This window comes from Thunnus maccoyii, chromosome 19, assembly GCF_910596095.1.
Source record: "Thunnus maccoyii chromosome 19, fThuMac1.1, whole genome shotgun sequence".
Lineage (NCBI taxonomy): Eukaryota > Metazoa > Chordata > Actinopteri > Scombriformes > Scombridae > Thunnus > Thunnus maccoyii.
In genome coordinates this window covers 28,309,037-28,332,193 of record NC_056551.1, presented here as the reverse complement: position 1 = coordinate 28,332,193, position 23,157 = coordinate 28,309,037, and the positions used below count along the sequence as shown (strand labels likewise).

The window sequence follows — 23,157 nt, the reverse complement described above, 5'->3', positions numbered from 1 at the left end:
CAAAAACTGTAATAACTTCAGTGATACTCTGAACTGTTAAACTCAAATTTAAATCTTTGGTTTATGACAGAAATGGATGCATTTTATTAGCTTACTCCACTGTTTTTATAAAGTTCTATATGAATAAAGTTTATTATTCAATTCAATACAACTTTATTAAACCCCGAAGGCAGTTATTATCATATTGATTCACCACTTTGGTTCTAAAGACATTCCCACCAGCTTCAGCTGTAATTTGTGTTTAGTGCTAATTAGCAAATGTTAGCATGCTAACATGCTAAAATGAGACGGTGAGCACGGTAAACATTATACCTGCTAAACATCAACATGTTAACATTTAGCTCACAGAGCTGTTAGCACGGCTCTTAGTCCTGTTTCTCTCTTTTCTCGGGGTCAGGTTACGTCTTCCTGCTTCTCCTGGGGGATCCAGAGGAGATCCAAAACCTCCTCAGTACCCTGGTCTCCTCCAGTAACACTATACTGATTATTATTATCAGCTGGCTCTGTGGAGGGGGGGTATCTTTGTGACTGAAGCACATAAACAGAAAAAATGAATAAATTCCAAGTCAGATTTTCTGCAGTTTTTCCAGTTTTATTTGAATCCAAAGAGAGACGACGTTGAGGTTTGATTCAACCAGCACACTGACGACTACAGACACATTTATTCCTCCTGTTCCTCCCCGTGTGTGATAATGTAACACAGAGATTTATAATCCAGGTTTCCTGCAGGATCGATGTTCGATGACTGGAACATCTGCTTCACCTGCAATCAGACAGATTATTACCAACGAGGAACAGTTATTAGTGCACAAACAACAAGAGTCATGAATGTAACTGTGGATCTGTTTTTAGGAAAATTGTATAACTGAACCCTAAAATTCCAAAAATGTTTAAAGTACAAATCAACTTTCAACAGTTTTCTACAAATGAGTGTCAGTGTTTTTGAAAAAAGATAGAATATGGTCCAATGCAATCAAGAAAAAAATCAACTTTTTTGACTTGTTTTTAATAAATTTTGACTATTAGGACTCAATAATGAATGAAAGTGTTCATCGTCTGAAACTCCAGGTGTTAAAAACCGTATCTGGCCGTCAGAAAGAAGAAGCAACACAACATGTACAAATAGATAAACTGGTGGATTCTTTACCTCCTCGGATGTAAACTTGTCTGCTTGTGTCATCAGTAATTTCTGTAATCTGCAAAAAACAGAAATGTTAATTTTATCTTTACAGCAAAGGTGACACAAATGTGATTTCTAAATCACTAAACCGACAACTTACTCGTCTTTGTGTATGAAGCCCTTCGAGTCAGGATCGAACATCTTGAAAGCGTTTATGATGGTATCTTCGGGGTCTGTGCCTGCAGACACAAAACGTGTGATCACACCAGTTGGCGGCTCATTAATAAGTCGTGTTTGTTGTGGATATTTTGAGCGACGGTCAGCAGTGGAGAAAGGCGCACACGAGACTTTTGATGTCTTAATGCTGAAAATGTTTATTGAAGCACTCGGCCAAGTGGAGAACCTAAAACAGTAAACACCAGAGTGTTCTGCTCCGATGCTGTCTCTTTCTGTTCTGCCCTCTGAAGGTCCTGTGGTGTATTTTCATTAAATGTCATTGGTGTGCTTAAAGACAATATTAAGCTATGCAGATTGATTTTATAAGTTTATAAGCAATAAGGGCTAGTGTGATACAATTTGTATTGGTGTAGTTATAATCTCACGAACCATATTTAATCACACTGTACGTATAGAGGCACGGTAGAAGAATCATAATCATACACTGGAGAAATGTGAGTGTGTTTGTATTACATGTCACTTTGCTTGGGTCTGCCAAAGTCTTCACCTTTCAAACATACTCTCTGGAGGAGATCAAGAAATAAGGGTGTAAAATGACTAGAATAACTTATAAAAAAAATAAAAGGCCAGAAGACAATTTGGCAATAATGGTGTAAAATGATTCCCAATACTTATATAAAAATTGGATATAATCAGGTAGAATTGAATATGCCAGTACATATCCTCAAACACCTCAAAACCTGTTTTGAAGAGTTTTGACCAACAACGAGTGACGGAGATAAAAGATACATAATAATTGGTCAAAAATTAGGGAGGGTGGATGATAAGGTGTGACCTAAGCCGACCCAAGGGCATAAAAACAATGACCCAAAGAAAAACCTTTGGAGCGATTTGGTTCACTGTAAAAGTGCTACTTGCTCCCCTTTCTTGCCGGCATTAAAGAACACTTTGCTGCTTGGACCTCTGACTCCCTTTTTATTTTCAAGAGAGAGTTTTTTGCTCTGGTACCTTTTTCTGCAACAATTTGATACAAAAGTCCGAGTCCTCGTCTTTATCAGCCTACAATATGGAAAATTAGTCTGATTGGTTCACTAGTTTCTAAACAAGGAGCTGCACTTTACCTGTGACAGTTTAAGTCACGTTGCATGTAATTTCAGTGTCAGACTGTGTCATCCACCCATCTGTGCTGTTTAGGGAAGCCTCCTCTGACCTCGGTAACCATGGAAATGCTGATATACCCTCTATCAGAGAGGTTTCTGCTTTCACCAAAACATCACAGACAGCTGAAGTCTCGAAGGAGAGATTAAGAATTACAGCGTGACCTCAAGGCTTCGTCTTGACCCGTTGTCACTCCAACCTGTAACCCCTAAAGATGGAAAATTCCATAACAGTGTTCAGGTGATTAATTTAGCTCAATTTAAATAGTAACTTTAAAAAGAATAAACATATTCTTCCTCTTACAAATGAAAAGGTGAATCCATCAGCAATAAATGCACCTCTAAGGACATTGAGGGGTTTTGTCGCTCAGCCTCCTTTTCTTGGTCCGGTTTGACCACCAGCTGATGTCGGTTAATGTTAGCAAACGTTGGATAGATGTTGTTATAACTGGTCTTACTGGCAGCTCCGCACATCTCAGAAAACGCTGAAGCTCATTTTCAAGTTGGTATAATTTTTTGATAAATTGACTGCACATTTGAAATCTGAACGATTCATCTTTAAAAACATGTTCATCGTGTTTTAGACGTCTTTATTATAATGGTGATCTATAGTAGCGGTTCCCAACCTTTTTTGTAAGACATTAGCCCCTCGGCCCCGTCAGGAACCCCTTCATCAACACAACCATTGATGTTCCAAATGTGTTCCTTTGAATTCATTTCAAACTGGATGTTATGTAACTATTAATCATATAAAAGTGGATATAACAGTGGATGTTACAATATTTTCCTACAGTTGAACTGTCAGTGTTTAGTTTGGTTTGTTTTGGATTCGCACTACAAACACATGCAGACATTCCAGCCATTAAACCGTCAGTTTTAACTATTTCACGCACTCTTAATTGCAATAACACCTACATTAATTGTTATAGCTGACTCAATATGTGGATATATTTTTTTAATCAAATCATTCATTCAAATTTCTTCAGATTAATTGAGCTACTCTACAATCTCTCCACATACGTCCAGGAGTAAAAGTACCACTTGTTGGGAATCACACTGGAACAAACTGGCAGCAAGACTGAACATTTTTATAGTTCACTCTCACAAGTCAGCCCCCAAAGCATCTTGGGTAAAATGCAATGATTGTGACTCATAGCCACGGCGTGCTGCGTTCAGGGTCTCACCGTGCAGCTTTCCTCCAAACAGGTTGAGGAACATGGTGAAGTTGATGGGGCCGGTGGCTTCTTTCAGCATGTCCTCCAGTTCATTGTCCTTCACGTTGAGTTTACCTGATGAAACAGAACAGCTCATAAATATAACGAGTAAATACATCTAAAAAAAAAACGTCGTCCATGAGTCTGTTTATTATCAGCGCCACAAACCCAACGACGCGTAGGTGTCCTTCAGATCTTCTTTATCGATGAATCCGTCCCGGTTCTGGTCGATTAGCGTGAAAGCCTAAATTACAAAGATAAAATATATGAGAAAAGCTTTTAAATGAGTGTGATGCTGCTTTACATGTGATGATTTTACCTCTTTGAACTCCTGAATCTGAGTCTGTTCAAACATGGAGAAAACATTGGACGAGGCTCTCTGAGCTCTTTTGGCGCCTCCCTCCTTCTTCTTTGTCTTCCTGCTCGCCTAAAGAAGAATTTACAAATATTATCTTATTAGTTTAAGCATATACAAATATTATTTTATTATTTTAAGCATATACAAATGTTATTTTCTGAAGTCAAAGACAGAGAACTTTGAGTCATATCTGTGATTCAGTAGAGTCAAAGAAACAGTGGTAAGGCTTTACAATTTGAGGAAATTGCAATTTTTCTGGCCAATATTGTGATTTTAATGATAAATTAAACTCCAAGCTGATATTTGTGATAATATAATAATATAATTATCTACATTTGTACCAATAATTAGCACAAAGCAGAGTCAGATAAAATAATTCTTCTTCTTTATCAGAGAAAAGTTTACTTTTAAGGAAACCTTCATACTTTTTTTTAAAAAAATCAACCAGTTTTGCTCACATTTATTAAGATATTATATTAGTGGTATATTTAACCCTGCAAGAACAAGAAATAATTGTGAGTAAATTATATTTTTCATTTAGATTTTATTTTGTCTTTTTGTTTCTTTGAGCATTTAGAAAAGTGATCTATAAATAAAATGTATTATTCTGTTTTTTCAATTATTATTGTATAATTGTTTTATTATATTATATTAATAATCATAATAATTATATTATATATATGATTTTAGATTTGAATCGTATGTAATACAATCAGCATTGTGTTTGTTTTATTTTAGAAACCAAAATATAGATTTCCATTTAGAATTTTTCAATTTTTACATATATTTTACATGTATTATTTAGTTTTATCTATGTGTATTTATATATGTGTATATAATATATTTATAGTGCATTTACAATACCAGTCAAAAGTTTTAGAACACCTCAATATTCCAGTTTTTATTGTCCAATAAACTGAATATAAAGCATAAAACCAATAAACAGTTGAAGATTAAAAAAAGAAATAACTGAATCTTTTTGTTTGACAAAATTTTATCTAGTTTTTAATATCTAATGTAACAGCCAAACACATTCTTTCTACAATAGAAATTCAATATTGCTCTGAAAGTTCTTCCAACACTGTTGCAAAATTAAATGTGTTGCTTTGCTTTCACCCTTCGGTCCAATTCATCCCAGTTCATCCCAGTTCATCCCAGTTCATCCCAGTTCATCCCAGATGAGCTCGATGACCACTGTGCAGCCGTTCCATGATTTGAAGCCTTCTGTCTTGTTCTGGTAGTCTGGAGGTTTGTTTTGGATCATTATCTTGTTGCACCGTGATTAACTACACCAGAGCTGCTGTTAGTCACCGACTCTGCATCCCGTAAAAGAGCCACAAACCATCATATATATATAAATATATACATCATATATGTATATATTTATACAGACGGAGGGTTAGGAAGTCATGAGAGACCTGCAGGAACTGTTTTCATCAACTTTCAAGGTTTAATTTATGAGCCGTTACCTTTTGCAACCTGGAAAATGCCTTTTATAACTTTGAAATTAACATTATTTTTCAGTTTTTGGTAACCTAAACTTCGCTTTTCTTTCTTTTTTTTTTTTGCACCATTTAAGATTATTTACTGGAACTGGACTGAACTGTTTACATTTCAATAAAAATGGAAAATTTGTGATGTTCTAAAACCTTTGACTGGTAGTTTATATACAGTAATTCACACATACATGGTATAAATACGAAAGTACCATTTTTATACTCCTAGTTTTTTTTATTATAGGTGGATTGTAATTTATAATTCTACTCCTATAAATTGTATTAATCACTGTATTTATTTATTACCACGCTTTGCTCAGGAATAACAGAGAACTGTATATAGCTCTCTAATGTCAATTGATTGTATAGCATATGTACAATTTTTTATATTTTTCCATTAATTGATCTGCATATAACTTTTAAAATTTGATGGTACAGCTGTTTATCTTTATGTATAAAAATATACATAAATACTCCAATTTCCACTCTAAATATCTTAACATTCACATAAAAGTTATTTTATTCTTTATTTGGTTTGATTAAATAATCAAAACTGTGTTTAACTCATTTAGACACTATTAATTATGTAAGTTATGATTAAAGTCATAGTTCCTGTGATTTGAAATTGCAGTGTTTTAAGTTGTGGTTTTAATATAAAAGGATGAAAGCAAATGAAAAAGAAATGAATAATAAGATAATGTGATGACATACCATCTCTCCTCGTCCTCCTCGCTGCTGCTGCTGCACTGAGTGTTTCTGATGATTTGGGGGGCAGAGAGTTTAAATACAGCAGCTGTCCGGGATGCAGAGAGCACAGTGATGATGGTTTTAATGAAGCTGGGTCTTCGGGGACGAGCCGGGATCTAAACGGGACCCCCCAGGCCTCACAAAGTTCCCCATACATGGACAAGATGTTTGGTAAAACCTGGGTTCTCCGGAGGCCCGACAACTGCTGCTGATGATCGAAACCTTTTAAAGTGTTTCTATTTACAGAGTTTCACCTCAGAGACGAAGGGAGGGAAAGACAACTGTGAGGATAACAGAAGACTGCTCTATTACTTTATTCATTGATTTGTCAGGGATAACACACATTAATTAACATCAATATGAGGTAAAGAAGTCAGATTTAGCCAAAAGGTTCATTTTTATCTGCAGTCTCTGTGCAAACAAACAAACACGTACAAAAATAAATCAACTTAATGAGGGAAAAGTGGAAATACGTCAATTTAAAAATAATCTATTACAAGTAAACGTATTATTAGCAAACTGTAAATAAAGTACACAAATTTCTCTGTAAAATTACAGTAAAGTGTTTTTTTACAGTGTCATTTCTGTAATTTACTGTAAAAATTATAACAGTATTCTGCAGCAGAATGTGATGAACAGTTTCTTACTGTAAATGTTACAGTAAACAAATGAAAAGCTTTCTTCTTATTCATATAAATAAAAACAATTATAAATTACAGACATTTACTGTAAATAACTTTTCTTCTTATTCATATGAATAAAAACAATTATAAATTGCAGACGTTTACTGTAAATAACAACGTGTCTTCAGTCTTCATGATCCAGTAATGAGATCAGCTCAGTTTTACATTTAAAAACAAACCCTACAACATTTATTCAGAAGCTTTCAAATATGTCAAGTATATTAATAAAGTTTGTTTGAAAAAATAATTCTCAAGTTTCAAGCCCTTTCAAAGGGGATCAATGTAAATCTGTTAAATATAATATCCTGAGCTGCCAGCAAAACTTGGTCATAAGTCTAAACTGCTTTACAAACTACTGCAGATTGCAGGTTCGTAAAGCCTTCAGATGTTATAGAAGGTCGACATTCAGGTTCACTGAGTGAGAAAAAGAACAATGAAACAACTGAATGACAGCCAGAAATAATTTAAAAAAGAAACTTCCCTTCTTGAATTGACGTCAGGTTCTTCAGAAGAGTGATGACAAGGATTCATTGTGTTTATCTTTTTAGGAATTAGTTGCTTCCCCGTCTGACCTCTGTTCTCCTCTCAGGGTGAATCACCATGAAAAACAACAAATGACCTAATATGTCCCGAGTTTTAGTACAACTTGGCAACAAACTACAGTATCAATCAGCTGCAGCTCAGAAACATGCTGGGTTTGAACTAAAATAACTAATGTTCTATCTTCTGGGGCTCAGCAGCAAACATCTTAATCAACTTGACAACATACATGAAGAAACTTCAACTGTTATGTTAGATAGTAGACTCTCATTAAATGCAAGAGGGATAAACAAGGTGAAGGTACAGACAATCATCCAAAAAAAACATCTTTAAACTAGACTAGACTTGCAAGCAGCAGCAGTGAGAATAATGTTGAAATACCAGTAATTCAAACTTCCACCTGAAGAACACGACCTGAAAGACGACCCCTGTCATGAGTCACCTGTCTGCTGTCTGCAGGTGCTCGTTAGCTAACCTGGGACACCTGAGGGTCCCGGCGTGTCCTGGTTATTTAAGTCCTGGCTGCAGCACAGCTCGCTCTGCCACCATACCAGCTGCTGCTGCCGCTCTCTGCTCCTGCTCCTCCTCCTCCTCCTCCTCCTCCTCCTCCTCCTCCTCCTCTTTAGTTTAATCTAATACTTTGTCTTACACCCAACAACACACACATCACACACTACTGACTTGGTTAAATCCTTTAATTAGGTTTAATTAGGTTTAATTCATTAAATAAAGCTTCTTTTGTTAAACTTTAACAATTATGTGTCTCCCTCATTTTACCCTCATTTATTTAAACAACCTTTATTTAATCAGGTCATTTCATTGAGATCAAAATGCAAGAAAGACACAAAGCATCAGAGACAATCACATATAGATTTAAAGATGAAAGTTCATATCATATCATTTGGTCATTTGGAGCTAGTTTCAACTACTTTATATACAGTTAGCTAGTTTAGGCCAGTGGTTCCCAACCTAGGGGTCGGGCCCCTCCAAAGGGTCAGCAGATAAATCTGAGGGGTGGTGAGATGATTAATGGGAGAGGAAAGAAGAAAAAACAAAGTTCTGATACACAAATCTGTTTTCAGTTTTTGGACTTTTTCTCTAATCTTTGATTTTTGCTGAAATATTGGATCATTTGAACATTTATTGAAATGAAAGCATGTGAGAAGTTTAGAGGGAAAAATCACTATTTGGTGGAGCTGTTAACAACTCATAGACATGTGAAATGTGACCCCGACTACACACTGCTTTTTGTAAGACGTCAAAAGCCAAAAAGGTTGGAAACCACTGGTTTCATCTTTAACAATGTGTTGTATTTTAAAAGCCTGTTATATTATCCATTGTGTCAAATCTTCATCTGAAAAGTAACTAAAGCTGTCAAATAAATGTAGTGGAGTAGAAAGTACAATATTTCCCTCTGACATGTAGAAAGTAGCATCACATGGAAATACTCAAGTAAAGTACAAGTACCTCTAAACTGAACAACAAAGCAATACAGGGAAAAGCTGGATTTCAGGGTTGTATATGTAGAAAAAGGGATTTAGAAACTCATACAGAGGACATTACTGACAGAAACAAACACACAGAGACAAAAGAGGAAAAGAAAGTGAGAAAATAAACCGTTAGTTTGACTGAAGGAAGATCCTCACACCTTTAGGAACTTTTAGTTTGAGTGACAAACAGAGAATAAGGGAAACCTCTCCTGTTTTACATCAGTCAGTTTGTTTCCTGCTGGTCTTTAACAATGTGTTGTATTTTAAAAGCTTCACCTGAAAAGTAACTAAAGCTGTCAAATAAATGTGTAATTAATGTCCAGAGTGTAGAAACTGAGTCTTTTAGATAGTTTCGGCACCATAATAATCACCACAAATTATCATTTGAGGAAAACACAGATATTCTGTGTAAATAAAACCAGCAGCGTCGACATCATTGTTTTACTGAAAGTGTCCTTCCAGTTAAATCACTGGAAGTCAGTGGAGCTTGTCTGCTTGACCTCCACTAAAAACAGCTGTTAAAGAAAGCACAGAGCTTCCTGTCAGACTGCTGCCATCCTGCATCCACAGTCACATGTTCTGCCTTCTGGCTGCGTTTGCAGAACCAACAGATACAACAACTCTTTCATACCGTCTGCTGTCACTCTGGTGCATTCAGTGAGGAAAAGGTCATCTCCTTGTTTTATATATACCTCAACTGTTTGACTTGTGTTTTTAATGCGTTCTGTGTTTGTTGTCTTTGTTTCATGTTGTGTTTCTTGTGTTGTATTACGGCTGCCAACGGCGGCCTGCTGCATGAGGCCATAAATATCACAGGGCGCCACAAGATAACGGTTTTTTTTTTTAAAGCGAACTATTATAAGAGTCTGGCCACCAGAATGTCATGTTAAAAATGAAATAGTGTTTAGTGGTTAAGGTTGGGAACATAAAGGGGATCTAAGATCTCGCTGTCAGGGTGACGTTCGTCCTCTGGGGACAATAAAGTTATTGAATCTCGAATGAATCTTGAATCTTATGATGCACAAATATGAGACACGAATAGTGTTAGTGATGTAAAGACGCTACAGCACAGATATTAACATCATAGGTGAATTATTTTATAAGCATCTTTTGAATCAGTTGTGCTTACAGGACTGAAGCAGGTTGTTCTTTGTCCGTTTATATGAACGGGAGAAATATTGGACATAAATGTTTCCTCGAACGAAGAGAAAAGATCCACTGAAAGTCTGAATATTCTGGCGTTTATGTTACAAAGTGTCATACAAAATTTACAGACGGGGGACAAATTAAAGGAAAAACCTGAATAAAAGAGTAGAGAAACATATGAAATGCAGATGTTTCTGTCCACCACCATCTCCATAAGACCCAATAATATAATATAAACTTTCATCTTTAAATCTATTTATTGATGTCTGTGATTGTGCCTGATGCTTTGTGTCCTTTTGTCTTTCTATCTGCTCTACTCAGGTCTACTCTTGCATTCTGATCTCCTGATTAAATCAAAGGTTGTTTAAATAAATGTGTTCATCTCTCCAACAGACGTCCACAGACTAACCTAGAAGGCCTCACGAAGACACTTCATGTTAGTTTATCATTGAATTTGTTACCCATCTGTATCTAATTATGGTTTAAACGTGTTATCTTGTATTTAATGCAGTTTGAACAGCGTCCACAGGACGGTGCTACAGTCATTCTGTTTGACTCTTTGTGTTGCGTTCATGTGACAGATGGAAATACAGAAATATAGAATATAATGTCAATAATCAACAGTAAAGAGTCTTAGACGCTGTTATGACCAGCAGCAGTATGTTTTGACGTATTTCATCCATCTAGTCTCATCTGTAAGACTTTAAAGGATTCCAAACTCCTCAGAAAACTCTAACAATCGAATATGTTTTTATGTATGAGCCAAGTTACATAACTGACAGACGATTCATTGTGATGCATTATGAATGAACTGAGTGTACTCGCAAAGTCAGCATACAGAGGACATAAAAAGTGCTGCTTTCTTTTTTACTAAAATGTTAACTTTCTCAACCTCCACTTCCTGGAGTTTTGCTGGAAATGAATCAGTATTTAATATCAGAGTCGAGTTAGAGTCTGTAGGGTTTCCCCTTTTTATAAATTGTCTCGATTCATCTTCTACATAACAAGTTCTTTTGCTCAACTTTAAATTGCATATTTTGGGAGTTTAGCACACAGAGAAATATTCTTAGCCTGGTTACAGACGTCTGTTTTTCTTCTTTTTTTGTTGTTGTAATGTTCACACAAAACAAGCTTTTAATCTACTCAGAAACTACTAATAACATTATTATTATATCATCATTTACTTTACATGTGATGCTACTTTATATTTCCACTCCACTACATTTATTTAAATGTAGTCTCCCATTAATCATCTCACGACCCCTCAGATTTATCTGCTGACCCTTTGGAGGGGCCCGACCCCTAGGTTGGGAACCACTGGACTAAACTAGCTAACTGTATATAAAGTAGTGTAAACTAGCTCCACCTCCAGCAGCTACAACAGTAACATGCTGCTCTAACACTGATGCTTCACTATTAATAATCTAATGATGTCATATATAATAATATATCAGTCAGAGGGACCAAACCACTACTTTTACTGCAATACTTTAACTACATCAAGCTCATAATACTTATGTACTTTTACTGCAATACTTTAACTACATCAAGCTCATAATACTTATGTACTTTTACTGCAATACTTTAACTACATCAAGCTCATAATACTTATGTACTTTTACTGCAATACTTTAACTACATCATGCTCATAATACTTATGTACTTTTACTGCAATACTTTAAGTACATCAAGCTCATAATACTTATGTACTTTTACTGCAATACTTTAAGTACATCAAGCTCATAATACTTATGTACTTTTACTGCAATACTTTAAGTACATCAAGCTCATAATACTTATGTACTTTTACTGCAATACTTAAACTACATCATGCTCATAATACTTATGTACTTTTACTGTAGGAGGATTTTTCATGCAGGACTTTTACTTGTAATGAAGTATTTTTACATTGTTGTATTGGTACTTTTACTGCAGTAAATGATCTGAATATTTCTTCCACCTCTGCTAACAGCAATAATAAATAATTCAGTACACACAAGTACACACACATATTCAGTGTTTCTCGCTTCCTTGTGATATATCAGCTGTGAAAGCAGCAGAAATGCAGCAGTGAGGGTTTTTTATGGGAATAATCAGACTGAACTTCCATCTAATCTCAAAACTAGTGACTAACAGATTCAAACAAAGACAGTTTTTGGGATCTACCAAGAATAAATCAGTGTTTTCTTTCTCAAAATGTGGAAAGGTCAGTGAATGCAACACATTTCCTTTTTACAATCTACATGTGTCACTCAGCAGTTACTTGTTCTATTCATTTAATAACTTTGCAACCTCCTGCTCTAAATATTAGGTTTATAGACACTGTGGAAAAGTTCAACAATCACTAATACCTGAATAATGTGTGAAATAATAGCTTAACTGAACACTGAGCATAGCAAGCACAGTTATTATAATACTTAATATAACTAATGAGTTCAGACTTTATAGTTACCTGCTATACACCTGCTCCATCTCTCTGCTTCTAAAAATCAATTAATAAATGGTCCCCTGGTAGAGGACAAATCACATATTAGTGTTTTATTATGTTCAGTACATTCAGACTGTAATGCTTGAATATCCAAGACTGATATGTCAGTAATTATTTAAGTTTTAGAGTTATTAGAAGTTGGATAGACTATGTTCTCATTAGGGATGTGCAGAGAGCCCAGTATTTGTATTTGAGGCTTGTTCAAGTGTTCAAGTTCAAGTTCAAGTGTTCATGAAGTGTGTGTCAGTAGTTCAGCTTTATCTCTGGGGAACACCACCAACTCTGGGAGTGATGTCCAAATTAGGAAATGTGCGTCATGTAGCAGGTGGATGTGAGTCCCCTCACTGAGACCTGCTGATAGACGTCACAGCGGAGCAGAGGAGAGACACTGAGATAGTGATGTAACCGACCTGCACTCTGGTGTTTGACATGGTTTATTTTTCTTCCTGAAAACAATTTTTTTTTAAATATTTGTATGAAACAAATATATAAAATATAAAATATTAAAAAAACAACGCTATTTGTGCTTTGCTGAATAATGTATTTGTATTCGGGCACACCTCTAGTTCTCATCCCACATGGCACAAAGGTTTTATCGGTTCAAGCATCTCTTGTATTCTGCTCAGACCACAACTCCCTCTCAGTGACAATAGAATTAAAACACTGAAATATGTGAAGGGTATCTGAAGCTAAACAAAATAATATTATTTGACAGCTTCAGAGATCATTTTCAGGGTTTTTTTGGAGTTAAAGGGCTTATATCACTCTACCATGGAGTGATGGGATGATACAAAAAATGAAATACGACAATATATATCAGACTTCTGTAAGGAGAGATCCAAAATCAATATAAGTCCTTTTACAACCTACAAAAAGAGATTCAGAGTGTTTATGCTCAATACAACACATTTGGAACAAATATAGACAGAAACACGTTGATGGTGTTAAAGAAGAAACAAGACATGTTTGAACAGAACAGCTCAAACATTTGCTTTCAAATTGCAGAGAGAAAAAACATGAAGGAGAGACGAGAAATGCTCTGCGTGTTTATTTTTGAAAAGTGTGTGCACGAGGGAAAAGGAGGGTATTACGAGCATTAAAGGAAGAGAATGTTGGAGGCCGTCCAGTGACGACATGATTGAGTGAAGAGCCAAAGAGTCGCGCCCCGTCTGAACAGCCAGAATAAATAAACTGACAAGTAGATAAAACTCAGTGTTGTAAATCAGAACATCTCCCGAAAACGAAAAAAAAATTTTTTTGAGCAGACCACACAACTCATGGACAAATATGGATAGAAGAAAGTCTGGCCAGCTATGCTAATGCTAGCAACTCCGACCCTACGGAGGACTCTGAGATATCAGTGGAGCTCAAAAAAATCAGAAGAGAAAACCAAGAAGGACATAATCAGACCAAAACATCTTTAGACGGATTAGAAATGTCTATGGAGGATTTAAAAGAGCACATAACAAAAGATGAAGAGAGGGTTGCTAAAGCAGAGGAGCGAATTAGCACAGCTGAAGATACTGGGATGAGACATGAGAGAGCAACACGGCAACTGCTACACTGACAGATGAATCTTACAGCCAGATGCAAAGACCTACAAAACCAGTAAAACCACCAAATACCAGAAAACACCGGAACATACACACCAAGATATTGCACATTCCCCCAATAAACACACACACACTTTAGCTCTTAATGTTCAATAGTTTGCTTGATAGTGGATATAGTGATAAGGAGAATTTATACCTGTTTAACTCTCAGTTTGGTAGCCTGTACCTGTGTAAGGTATCAGCTCGTACGCTTTGTGAAGGATGTGGTTTGGGTCACAGGTGATTTTAAGGCCCAGATATTTTTTCAGCCTTTCTGATCAGGTTTTGGAGTTGTGATTGAACTGGGCTGGAATCGAAGACCATTTCTTTAGTTTTTTTGATGTTTAACATCAGTTTATGCTCCTCACACCAATGCAGAACTTCCTGTACGTCTAACTTACACACAGCAATGTCTGAATCTTTTGTCAGTGGCTGTATCATCAGACAGTTTGTGTTCTGGTTTCTAGAATCATTTGTATATAATGTGAAAAGAAGGGGGCAGCTTACGCAGCCTTGAGGAACTCCAGCACTTATAACCTGTATGTCGGAGAGAGTTGAGTTGACTTTCACCTGCTGTTAGGTGTGAGAGTTTGGAGGCCGCTGGGTGATTTGCCTCTCTGAAATGCACTGTCACCAGGTTACGCTGGTCCTGGGTTCAGATTCAGCTCCTTGGTCATGTTAGCTTAGTAACAGCAATAAGATAGTAACCCACCACTGCACATGCACATTTCTGTTTACAGCACTTTGCTAGCTTGTTGTGCTACATAACACAACCTCTTGATTTTGTACTATATTGTAAATTTCTCAAAGAACTTCACTACAAAGTCCAGAGGTTGTGATCTGCAGCACAACAAGCTAGTGAAGCTGTACAGAACTGCGTCCCTGCACATGCTCAGTACACAGAACTACTCTCCGGAGACTGAAAACATGATGCTGTTATTCGTCTTTGGAGCCGTTTCTAAACAAACTAACGTGACCAAACTCTTCATGATGAAGGAACATGTGACCCAGTGCAGCGGTGTGACTCACTGACGTGTTTTTAATAGTTTTTGGACAACAACGGAGGAATAAGATATATCAGCTTCGTTCTGTATGTTGACAACAAAACCTGCAGACCAGGCCGGTTTCACAGAGACAAACTAATAGTCGGACTTCAGATAGACGTCTGAATTCAGCTGTTTTATAAAGCTGTCTCTCTAGAGCTGAAACATCTCATCTGTGAATCTGTTAATCAATCAATAGAACATCAACTATTTTGGTAATTGGTTTATGGTTGAAGCCGTTGTTTCCGGCTTCTTGATGTCTTATGTGATAGTAAATGTAATATAAAATGTGGGTTTTGGACTGTGTGTCTCGCCCTGTTTCACATAAACATGAATGGGAAGCACATTTCAGTGTGACTGCACCAATCGGCTGTACAGAATTCCAGCTTCTGTCCTGCCGCTTGTGTTTTTTTAGTGTTTGTCTAAAGCTTTGGACAAACCTGAAGATGAGCTGAAACCTGTAAAGAATGGACTGATCACATAAAGATCGTTTCCACCCACTGGCACTGATTTTTCAGGATGTGACAGTCTGGAGCTCTGGAAGGAGTCGACCCCACAAATCCCACCAATAATCACATGTTCTTGTATCAAAACCAACATGGACGACAACCAGCTGCTATGGAGAGGTGGAGGTAATGTGGACGGTAACTGGAGGTGAGTGAAGTTTGTAAAATGAAACTAACTTCAGGTTCTGGTCGGCTGTGCAACTCTTTGATATGATGTTATAGAGACATTTGTTCTCTTTACAGCTCAGACTAAATTTCCTCCATTTCTCTCACACCCGAAACCTTTCTTCTTCTTCTTCTTCTGTTTATTTAAGGTACGTCTCCTCAGGTGACACACGTGACATCATCGGTTGCAAAAATATCAAACGTGTTTAAAAAACTCTTTATGAGAACGACTGACTGCAGCTGGATCTGAAGACTTCAGTTGACGGTGTGTGTTTTTCCTTCATGTGTTATAATCTTCATGTTGTAAATTAAATGCATGAAGAAAATCAAGAAATTATAAATAAAAATAAATGTGTCCAGTTCCACTCTGCCACCGCAGTAATGGCAGCGTCGAGAGAAGAAGAAGAGAAGAAGAGAACATATAAATCAGCCGGCAAATGAGTCTATATGTGACTATTGTAAGTTATTATGACACTCTATTATCTAATCTTAATGTTCTTTAAGTAAACTACTTCAGAATAATGAGCAGGACAAAGATTTCAATCCTAATTACGGCTCCATTTTTCATTGTTTGTTTTTATTTGATTTCATGTCTGTGGCTTGTACTTGATATATTTCAATCCATTAAACCTTTTACTGCAGTAGGAGTTTTCATGCAGGACTTTTACTTGTAATGGAGTATTTTTATATTGCTGAACTGGTACTTTTAATTGAGTACATAACATATATTATAAGTCTTCTGATGCAATGTAATATAGCTACTTTAATTTGTTTTTGTTTTTTTTTAATATTTTACTTTATATTGTAAAAAAAAGGCCCAAACGTCGACTTTGTCCTCTGACGTTCTTCTCTTATGTCTTGTAAAACATATATAATCGCACATTAACGTTTCAAATGATCATTTCCATGAAACGTTAAGTGTAAATTAAGTAAGAAATTCAATCTGCTTGTTGCTCTTTAAGTAAAGCCTCTGAGTATTCCTTTCTTGCACCACTGCAGCAAACGCAGAATAACCGGAGCTCAGCGGACCATGAACGCATCTCATTAATATGACATTAACACTACATTACCCACAACCCCCCGCGCTGAGCCGTGTTGTAGGAAATCCGCTTGCGGCGGATTATTGTAATCCGACAGAGGGTCTGTTCTGGACGACACATCGGATCACGACTGAAAAACAGCCGAAGCTCGGCGGCCTGACAGCTGCAGCTGGTCCGAGAATAAAGGGATAAAGCGGGGATATGATCTGACGCGCTGCCCGGTGCTCGGAGCTCCTGCAGGCGGTGATCGGCGGCGCCCGGAGCCGTTTCCTGGACATCTGACAGACGCTGACAGCCGCACCGCATCACCGCACCGCATCAGAGCAGAGAGGAGAAGCTTTAATTTTTCTGTTAAAGACATCTCCCCCCTTCTCCCTCCCTCCCCCCACCCGGGTCAGATCTAACTCCAGCCTAGCCCGGCTCGGCTCGGCTCGGCTCGGCTCTGCCGCGCTGTTCGCTCCGAGCCGCTGCGGACAAACCTACAGCTAGCGCGGCTAGCTCACTCCAGCTAGCGAGCTAGCTAGTCAGGAATTTCTCAAGTTTTAGTCAGAAATTCATCTAATTTTCTGACCTGCCGACACGGAGGGAGGATGTCGGCGAAAGAGCAGAACAAACTCTCCACCGTGGAGCGACCTATTAAAGGTATTTATCATTTATTTCTTTATTTTCTCTCCTCGGGTGCAGGAAGTTAACGGCGGCTACTTTGCTAACTGTGAGCAGCTTAACTTAACGCGCAGCCCCATTAACGGTTAATTTACTCGGGTTTTATTGTGCATCCCGGTGGATCACGGAGCTGACTGCCGCCTCTCCCCGTCCAGGGGGAGAGCTGGCCGGGTTATGCAAGTTAATCAATCCGGGGGCAGCTAATGAATTAGCCTTTAGCTTAGCGCTGCAGAGAGCCAGATGTCAGTTTGACATGAATCCGTGAAGCAGCCCACACATGCGGGGAGCAGCTTCACAGAGCCCCGGGCACCGGCTCCGGGGTCTGAACGGAGGGATGTGGGTTTAATCTCGGGGGGCTAACGTCGTGTTTTATGGTTGTGGATGTTTCAAAGCAGCGCTGCAGTATGTGTGTGTGTGTGTGTGTGTGTGTGTGTGTGTGTGTGTGTGTGTGTGTGTGTGTGTGTGTGTGTGTGTTGGCTTGAATATAAAGCGACCCTCCTTTTTTCCAACAGCTGTTTTGTAGAAAATGACTTTTTGAAGAGAAGAGATTCATTATCGGATGTATAAAGACAGTTTTATTGAGATACTATTAGTCCAAGGACAAGAAATCCCTTTTACATGAAACATTTTCTATTATAAAAATCTAAGAACATAAATCCCAGTAGTTACACCTGAAACATGAGTCGACTAATCAGGCAAATGTGAGAAATGAATCATTCTTCAAGTAAAAATGTCATATTTTTATATTTTATATTTAACATCTGCAAATTCCAGCCCATCAAATGTGAGGATTTGCTGCTTTTCTGTGTTTCATATCATTACAAACTGAATATCTTTGGGGTTTAGACTGCAGATCTAACAGAACAAGACAGTTTTTAAGACGTTATCTTGACCTATTAATAGACTAAACATTCAATCTAGTTATTGATAATACAAGATAGAGCTGAAACGACTAGTCGATTAATCGATTGAATGGCGCCATCAGACTCTTCGGACCACAACTGCGTCTTTCTAGCCACAAACTATCAATCAGCCCTCGAGAGACAAAGTTGATTCGTTAAGAGGTTGCTGTGTGGACAGAGGGCGCCACTCAAGAACTGAATGGCTGTTTTCACATTTCCAACTGAGATATTTTTAAAGATTATTGTATTGATTTAAGATGAACCAACTTTCACTGCATCGAGCTACATTACCTTCTGTGGGCAAATGATTATTCCCAGGAAGACAATTACATTGTACCCAAATAATAAGCTCTGGGTCAGTAAATCCCTCCAGAATACTCTCAATCAGAAGTTTTGGCTTTCCATTAGGGGGACATTCACCAACAAAAGCTGGTTGAAACAGGAAATAAAACTGTGCAAAATACAGTTTAAAGACGAGTTAGAGGACGAATATAAGAATGGAATCAAATCTGTGGTGGGAATTCAGGACAAGAAACAAGGGATGTTTAACCCCGATACGTCCGACTCCGTCCTGGCAGAGAAGTTAAACCAGCACTTCAGATTTGATTCCCATCATTTTATTCATGAACCGGCCGAGTTGCATCAGAGATTCAGATCCAGATTGATGAAACGGACGCCTGGAGAACTCTTGAACAGACAAATGTGAGGGGAAAAGTCTGACTGCATCAGCGTCCGACTGCTTTGTTCTTGTCTGGCATTTTCACATTTATTTCCCAGCTCTCTTTATCACAGAATAAAGTTCCCGTGTTATGCAAAGAAGGTGTCGGGACGATTATCGCCCTGTGGCGCTTACCGAGTTAGCTATGAAAGGTTTTGAATGAATCGTGAAGAGGAGCTTGCCGGCCATGACACATTCACATATCAAGCAAGGAAGAAGGTAGAAGACGCCACGGCAACGCTCCTGGATTTTGTTGTCGGGCACCTGGAGAGCAAGAAGACGCCTGTATGTGATGCAGTATTCTATCTTGCATCGACACTAGGTTATATGTTGGCTGGTTGACTTCCTGACAATGAGGTCACAGAGAAGCCGTGTTAATAACACCTGACGTGTTCTACAGGATCACCCGGGGGGGGGGTGCGTTTTGTAATCGACACCGTTTACTGCCAGAGTGTGTTTGAGTCGAGGTCGATAATCAAGTTTGCTGACGATTCTGTGATTTTCAGCCTCCTGCAGGACCACGAGGTGGGCTGTGGTTCAGCGTGGTACGATGACTCACACGTGAAACTCAATGTCTCTGAGACAAGAGATGCTTGTCGACTTTCACCGAAACCCTCCTGTTGCTTTGATCAGTGGCATAGCTGTGGAGACAGAAAGCAGATCCGGGTCCTGGATGCCAGAATGACTTTCCATCCAAACTCCTTCTGCACGAAAAGCCAATCAGAGACAGATTTTCTGGAGAAAGTCGAGGGGTTTTAACATTGACAGAACGCTCCGGAAAATGTTTTAATCATCTTTTATTGAGTCAGTTTCAACTTTTTTAACAGATTTGTTGGTTTGGTTCAAAGACCAGGTCTTTGCCAGGAGTCCGTTGGACCCTGAACATCATCTTCATGCAGAGTTTTGACTCCCGCCGTCAGGGAGGAGTAGCAGCTCTTTCTCTGGGAAACGCCAAATCAAACAGATATCTGAGATCATTTGTTCCCTCAGCTGTCGGGCTCTTGAACAAGCTGGAGGCTCAGTAGTTATTACACACACACACTTAACAAAGGACGGATGGACTCTCAGTGCTTTTATAGCTCACTGCTACTTTATGATGATGAGATCTACAGTATGTTTATTATAATATTTATGACTTTTTATTTATTTTTTATTGGTTGTGTTGACTACTGTTTGCAAACCAAATTGCCCCCTCAGAGACAATAAAGACAATTTAATCCAAATTATAGGAGCTGGAATCATTTTTCCTCAAATGACTCAAATCGATCAACCAATTATCAAAAAGTCGGAATTTCAACTGAACCGCCTACAAGAACCCGTCCCTAATTTCAGTCGCTATGGCAACAACAAAAACAACCCCCATAAACTCTCTAGTGTACAGGTGTGTCTGTGGAGCACGAACGCCTCACCTGGTCACACGTAGTCGACTCTTCGTCCTTGAAGCAAGTCGTGCAGGAGCTTCTACTTTTTTTCATCGCTGCTGCCTGTTCAAGCTTTCAGCCTCCTACGTGATAATTATAAACGTATAATTACACCTCTCTAATCAACACTCCTTCTTTTCCATGCAGTGACTCATCATCATCATCACCATCTAAATGTTACAGAGCCGCCATGTTTGGTAACAGCTGTCAAAATAAAAGTCGAGCTGAAATGATGAAAGAAAATTAACCAGCAACTATTTAGATAATGAACTAATTGTATTTTTTACTGGCTCCAGCTGCTGAAATATGAATATTTGCTTGTTTTCTAAACCTTCTGGAAACATTAAAGTAAATTTTAAGATGTTTTTTTTTTAATTTGAAGTTGATTAATCGAGACGAATAATCTGAGGATTAATTGATAGTGAAAATAACTGTTAGTAGCGGCATGTGATTGAGTGTGATATTATATGTCAGCTGATAAACGGCAGGAAATGGACGCAAACTTTCTAGACGGAACATTTGTAATTAATTCAAGGGAACCTTATAAAAAAATATCTGATCGTGCGGTCCTGGAATATAGTTCAACATGCTTTTCATGCATAGTAGTCAGAATATAATCTGAGTTTACAGGCGTGAACAGTGTTTGGGTGTGACGCTAACCAGCAGGCGCGTGTGATCGGCTCAGTGTGTCTGGAGGCTTTAAGATTGTAAACCTGCAGGAGAGAGTGAAACCATTAAACCTGCCTTCTTAAAGCTGCTGGTCAGTCAGGAAACCATCACACACACACCAACACACACACACACACACACACACACACACACACACACACACACACACACAGGGATCAGCTGTGGCTTCTTTTCCTTTTTATCTTCTCACTTATAACATTACAATAACTTCTACTCTTTTATCTCGACATCATAACCGTGTGAAACTTTTAACAGACAGACATCAAACATTCAAACATGACACGTCGACGTCGACCATTCTTACAACCTCAGATCTTTATTTCAGAATCATCAACTTTTCCCTCCAGTAGATGTTGTTTTTTTTCAGCGTGTGAACAGGAAGTGTTGAGAAACAAACGCAGCGTCACTGTCACTAAACGTATTGATCCTCGCCGGCTGATACAGGACAATTACAATCAGAGCGATCGAATCAATGAACATGTTGGTCGGGTTCTATCGATACATGTTCTTATTATATCCCTCTATATGTAACACAAAGACAAGAAACATTCAGATTTATATCTTTAGGTTTTTTTTTCTCCGTTTAAAGAGTCTTCCAGTGTGTTGCTATTATCAGTGATGTGTTGCAGTTGGACACTTTATTTGTTATGACACACAACAGCGGCCGGCTTCATTTATGGTTCACTGGAAGTGTTGTAGAAAAAAATGTCAACACACCGTTTCTGTCAGACTGCCACCTATGTGTGGTTGTGACTGGTTCATTTATCTATCTGCAACAGATGGGTGAAAAGTTTTTAATGCTTTAAACTTCAGCTTTCATCAGGGGGACAAGTATTGTCGTGTCACTGAGGGTCCTCACAAGTATGGAAAGATGAACCCTGTGTGTGTGTGTGTGTGTGTGTGTGTGTGTGTGTGTGTGTGTGTTTGCTGTGGCGTGTACACACCGATGGATCTGCTCCGGCCTCTTGGCTTAGTTACCGCTGGTAATCGAATCAGTCGGTCCAGTTGCATCGCCTGGCATGTGTAATGATTCTGTCCTCATCCATGATTGATGGACCTGGACCCGGTGTAGTGTCCTTTAGTGGGCCCTGGGACGGGGGGGGGGGGGGGGGGGTCCTGTGTCCTGCTGATGACACCGTGCTCTGGGCTCCTGCTCGTCTGGCCCGGGGGTGGTGGGGGGGGGGGGGTGTGGGTAATAAAGACACGACATGTTGTTAATAAAGCAGTTAGACTAACAGGAAGTGAGCCGGGGCCTGAAACAGTAACTGAATTACTGACGCGTGACGGTTTGAAGCCTTCATGCAGCTTTTTTAAAATGTTCCAGCTGCTTTTTAACTGGTTCACCTTTTAAAACAGTCTCATCACTTTATATTCCAGTAGCTCAGTCTTTATTTCTCAAACTCTTTAATGTCCTTCTGGTACAAAACTGAAGTTACTGCACTGTGCAATGTACAGAATATAAATACACACACATAGCAAACCTCAAGACAAGACAGGATGTAACATCACTCACTGCTGCGTCTCACAGCTGCAACCAGCAATTATTATCATTATCAATTCATCAGCCAATAAATGATGAGAATCTGGTGGTTCAAATGTCCAAACAACAGTTCAAAGATATTCAGTTTCATATCGGAAATGATGAAGAAAAGCAGCAAATTATCACATTTGACAAACTGACATTAGACAGAATTTATACAGAGTTTATTACTCTGGTTTGTTAGAACCTGTTCATGAATTATTATGTCTTAAAGTCCATGTAAAGGAAATCAGGGCCTGAAATCCCGACTAGATGACGCCG

At 38.3% G+C, this 23,157-nt stretch overlaps 2 protein-coding genes across 2 annotated transcripts in view; one reads left to right on the top strand and one right to left on the bottom strand.

Moving 5' to 3' along the window:
* Positions 1-576: 576 nt before the first annotated feature.
* LOC121885576 (myosin light chain 5-like) lies at positions 577-7,983 on the bottom strand. The gene is made up of 8 exons (XM_042395175.1): positions 7,874-7,983; positions 6,234-6,523; positions 3,988-4,095; positions 3,837-3,912; positions 3,639-3,743; positions 1,281-1,359; positions 1,148-1,196; positions 577-763 (listed from the first exon to the last, which is right to left on the bottom strand). The coding sequence occupies exons 2-8, from the start codon at positions 6,234-6,236 to the stop codon at positions 662-664; spliced, it is 522 nt and encodes a 173-aa protein (XP_042251109.1). The 5' UTR covers positions 6,237-6,523; positions 7,874-7,983; the 3' UTR covers positions 577-661.
* Positions 7,984-17,012: 9,029 nt separating this feature from the next.
* ppp3ccb (protein phosphatase 3, catalytic subunit, gamma isozyme, b) overlaps positions 17,013-23,157 on the top strand; it is a 32,128-nt gene continuing 25,983 nt past the window's right edge. Inside the window, 1 exon segment of the mRNA XM_042395141.1 lies at positions 17,013-17,604. Within this exon segment, the coding sequence (XP_042251075.1) occupies positions 17,553-17,604 (52 nt within the window). The 5' untranslated portion in view covers positions 17,013-17,552.

What these genes read in the sequence shown, in the direction of transcription:
- LOC121885576 (XM_042395175.1), bottom strand. An exon ending in GGACACCTACGCGTCGTTGG is followed by an intron (nt 3,744 to 3,836) that starts GTTTGTGGCGCT and finishes CTGTTTCATCAG; the next exon opens with GTAAACTCAACGTGAAGGAC. An exon ending in GGCTTCATACACAAAGACGA is followed by an intron (nt 1,197 to 1,280) that starts GTAAGTTGTCGG and finishes TGTTTTTTGCAG; the next exon opens with ATTACAGAAATTACTGATGA.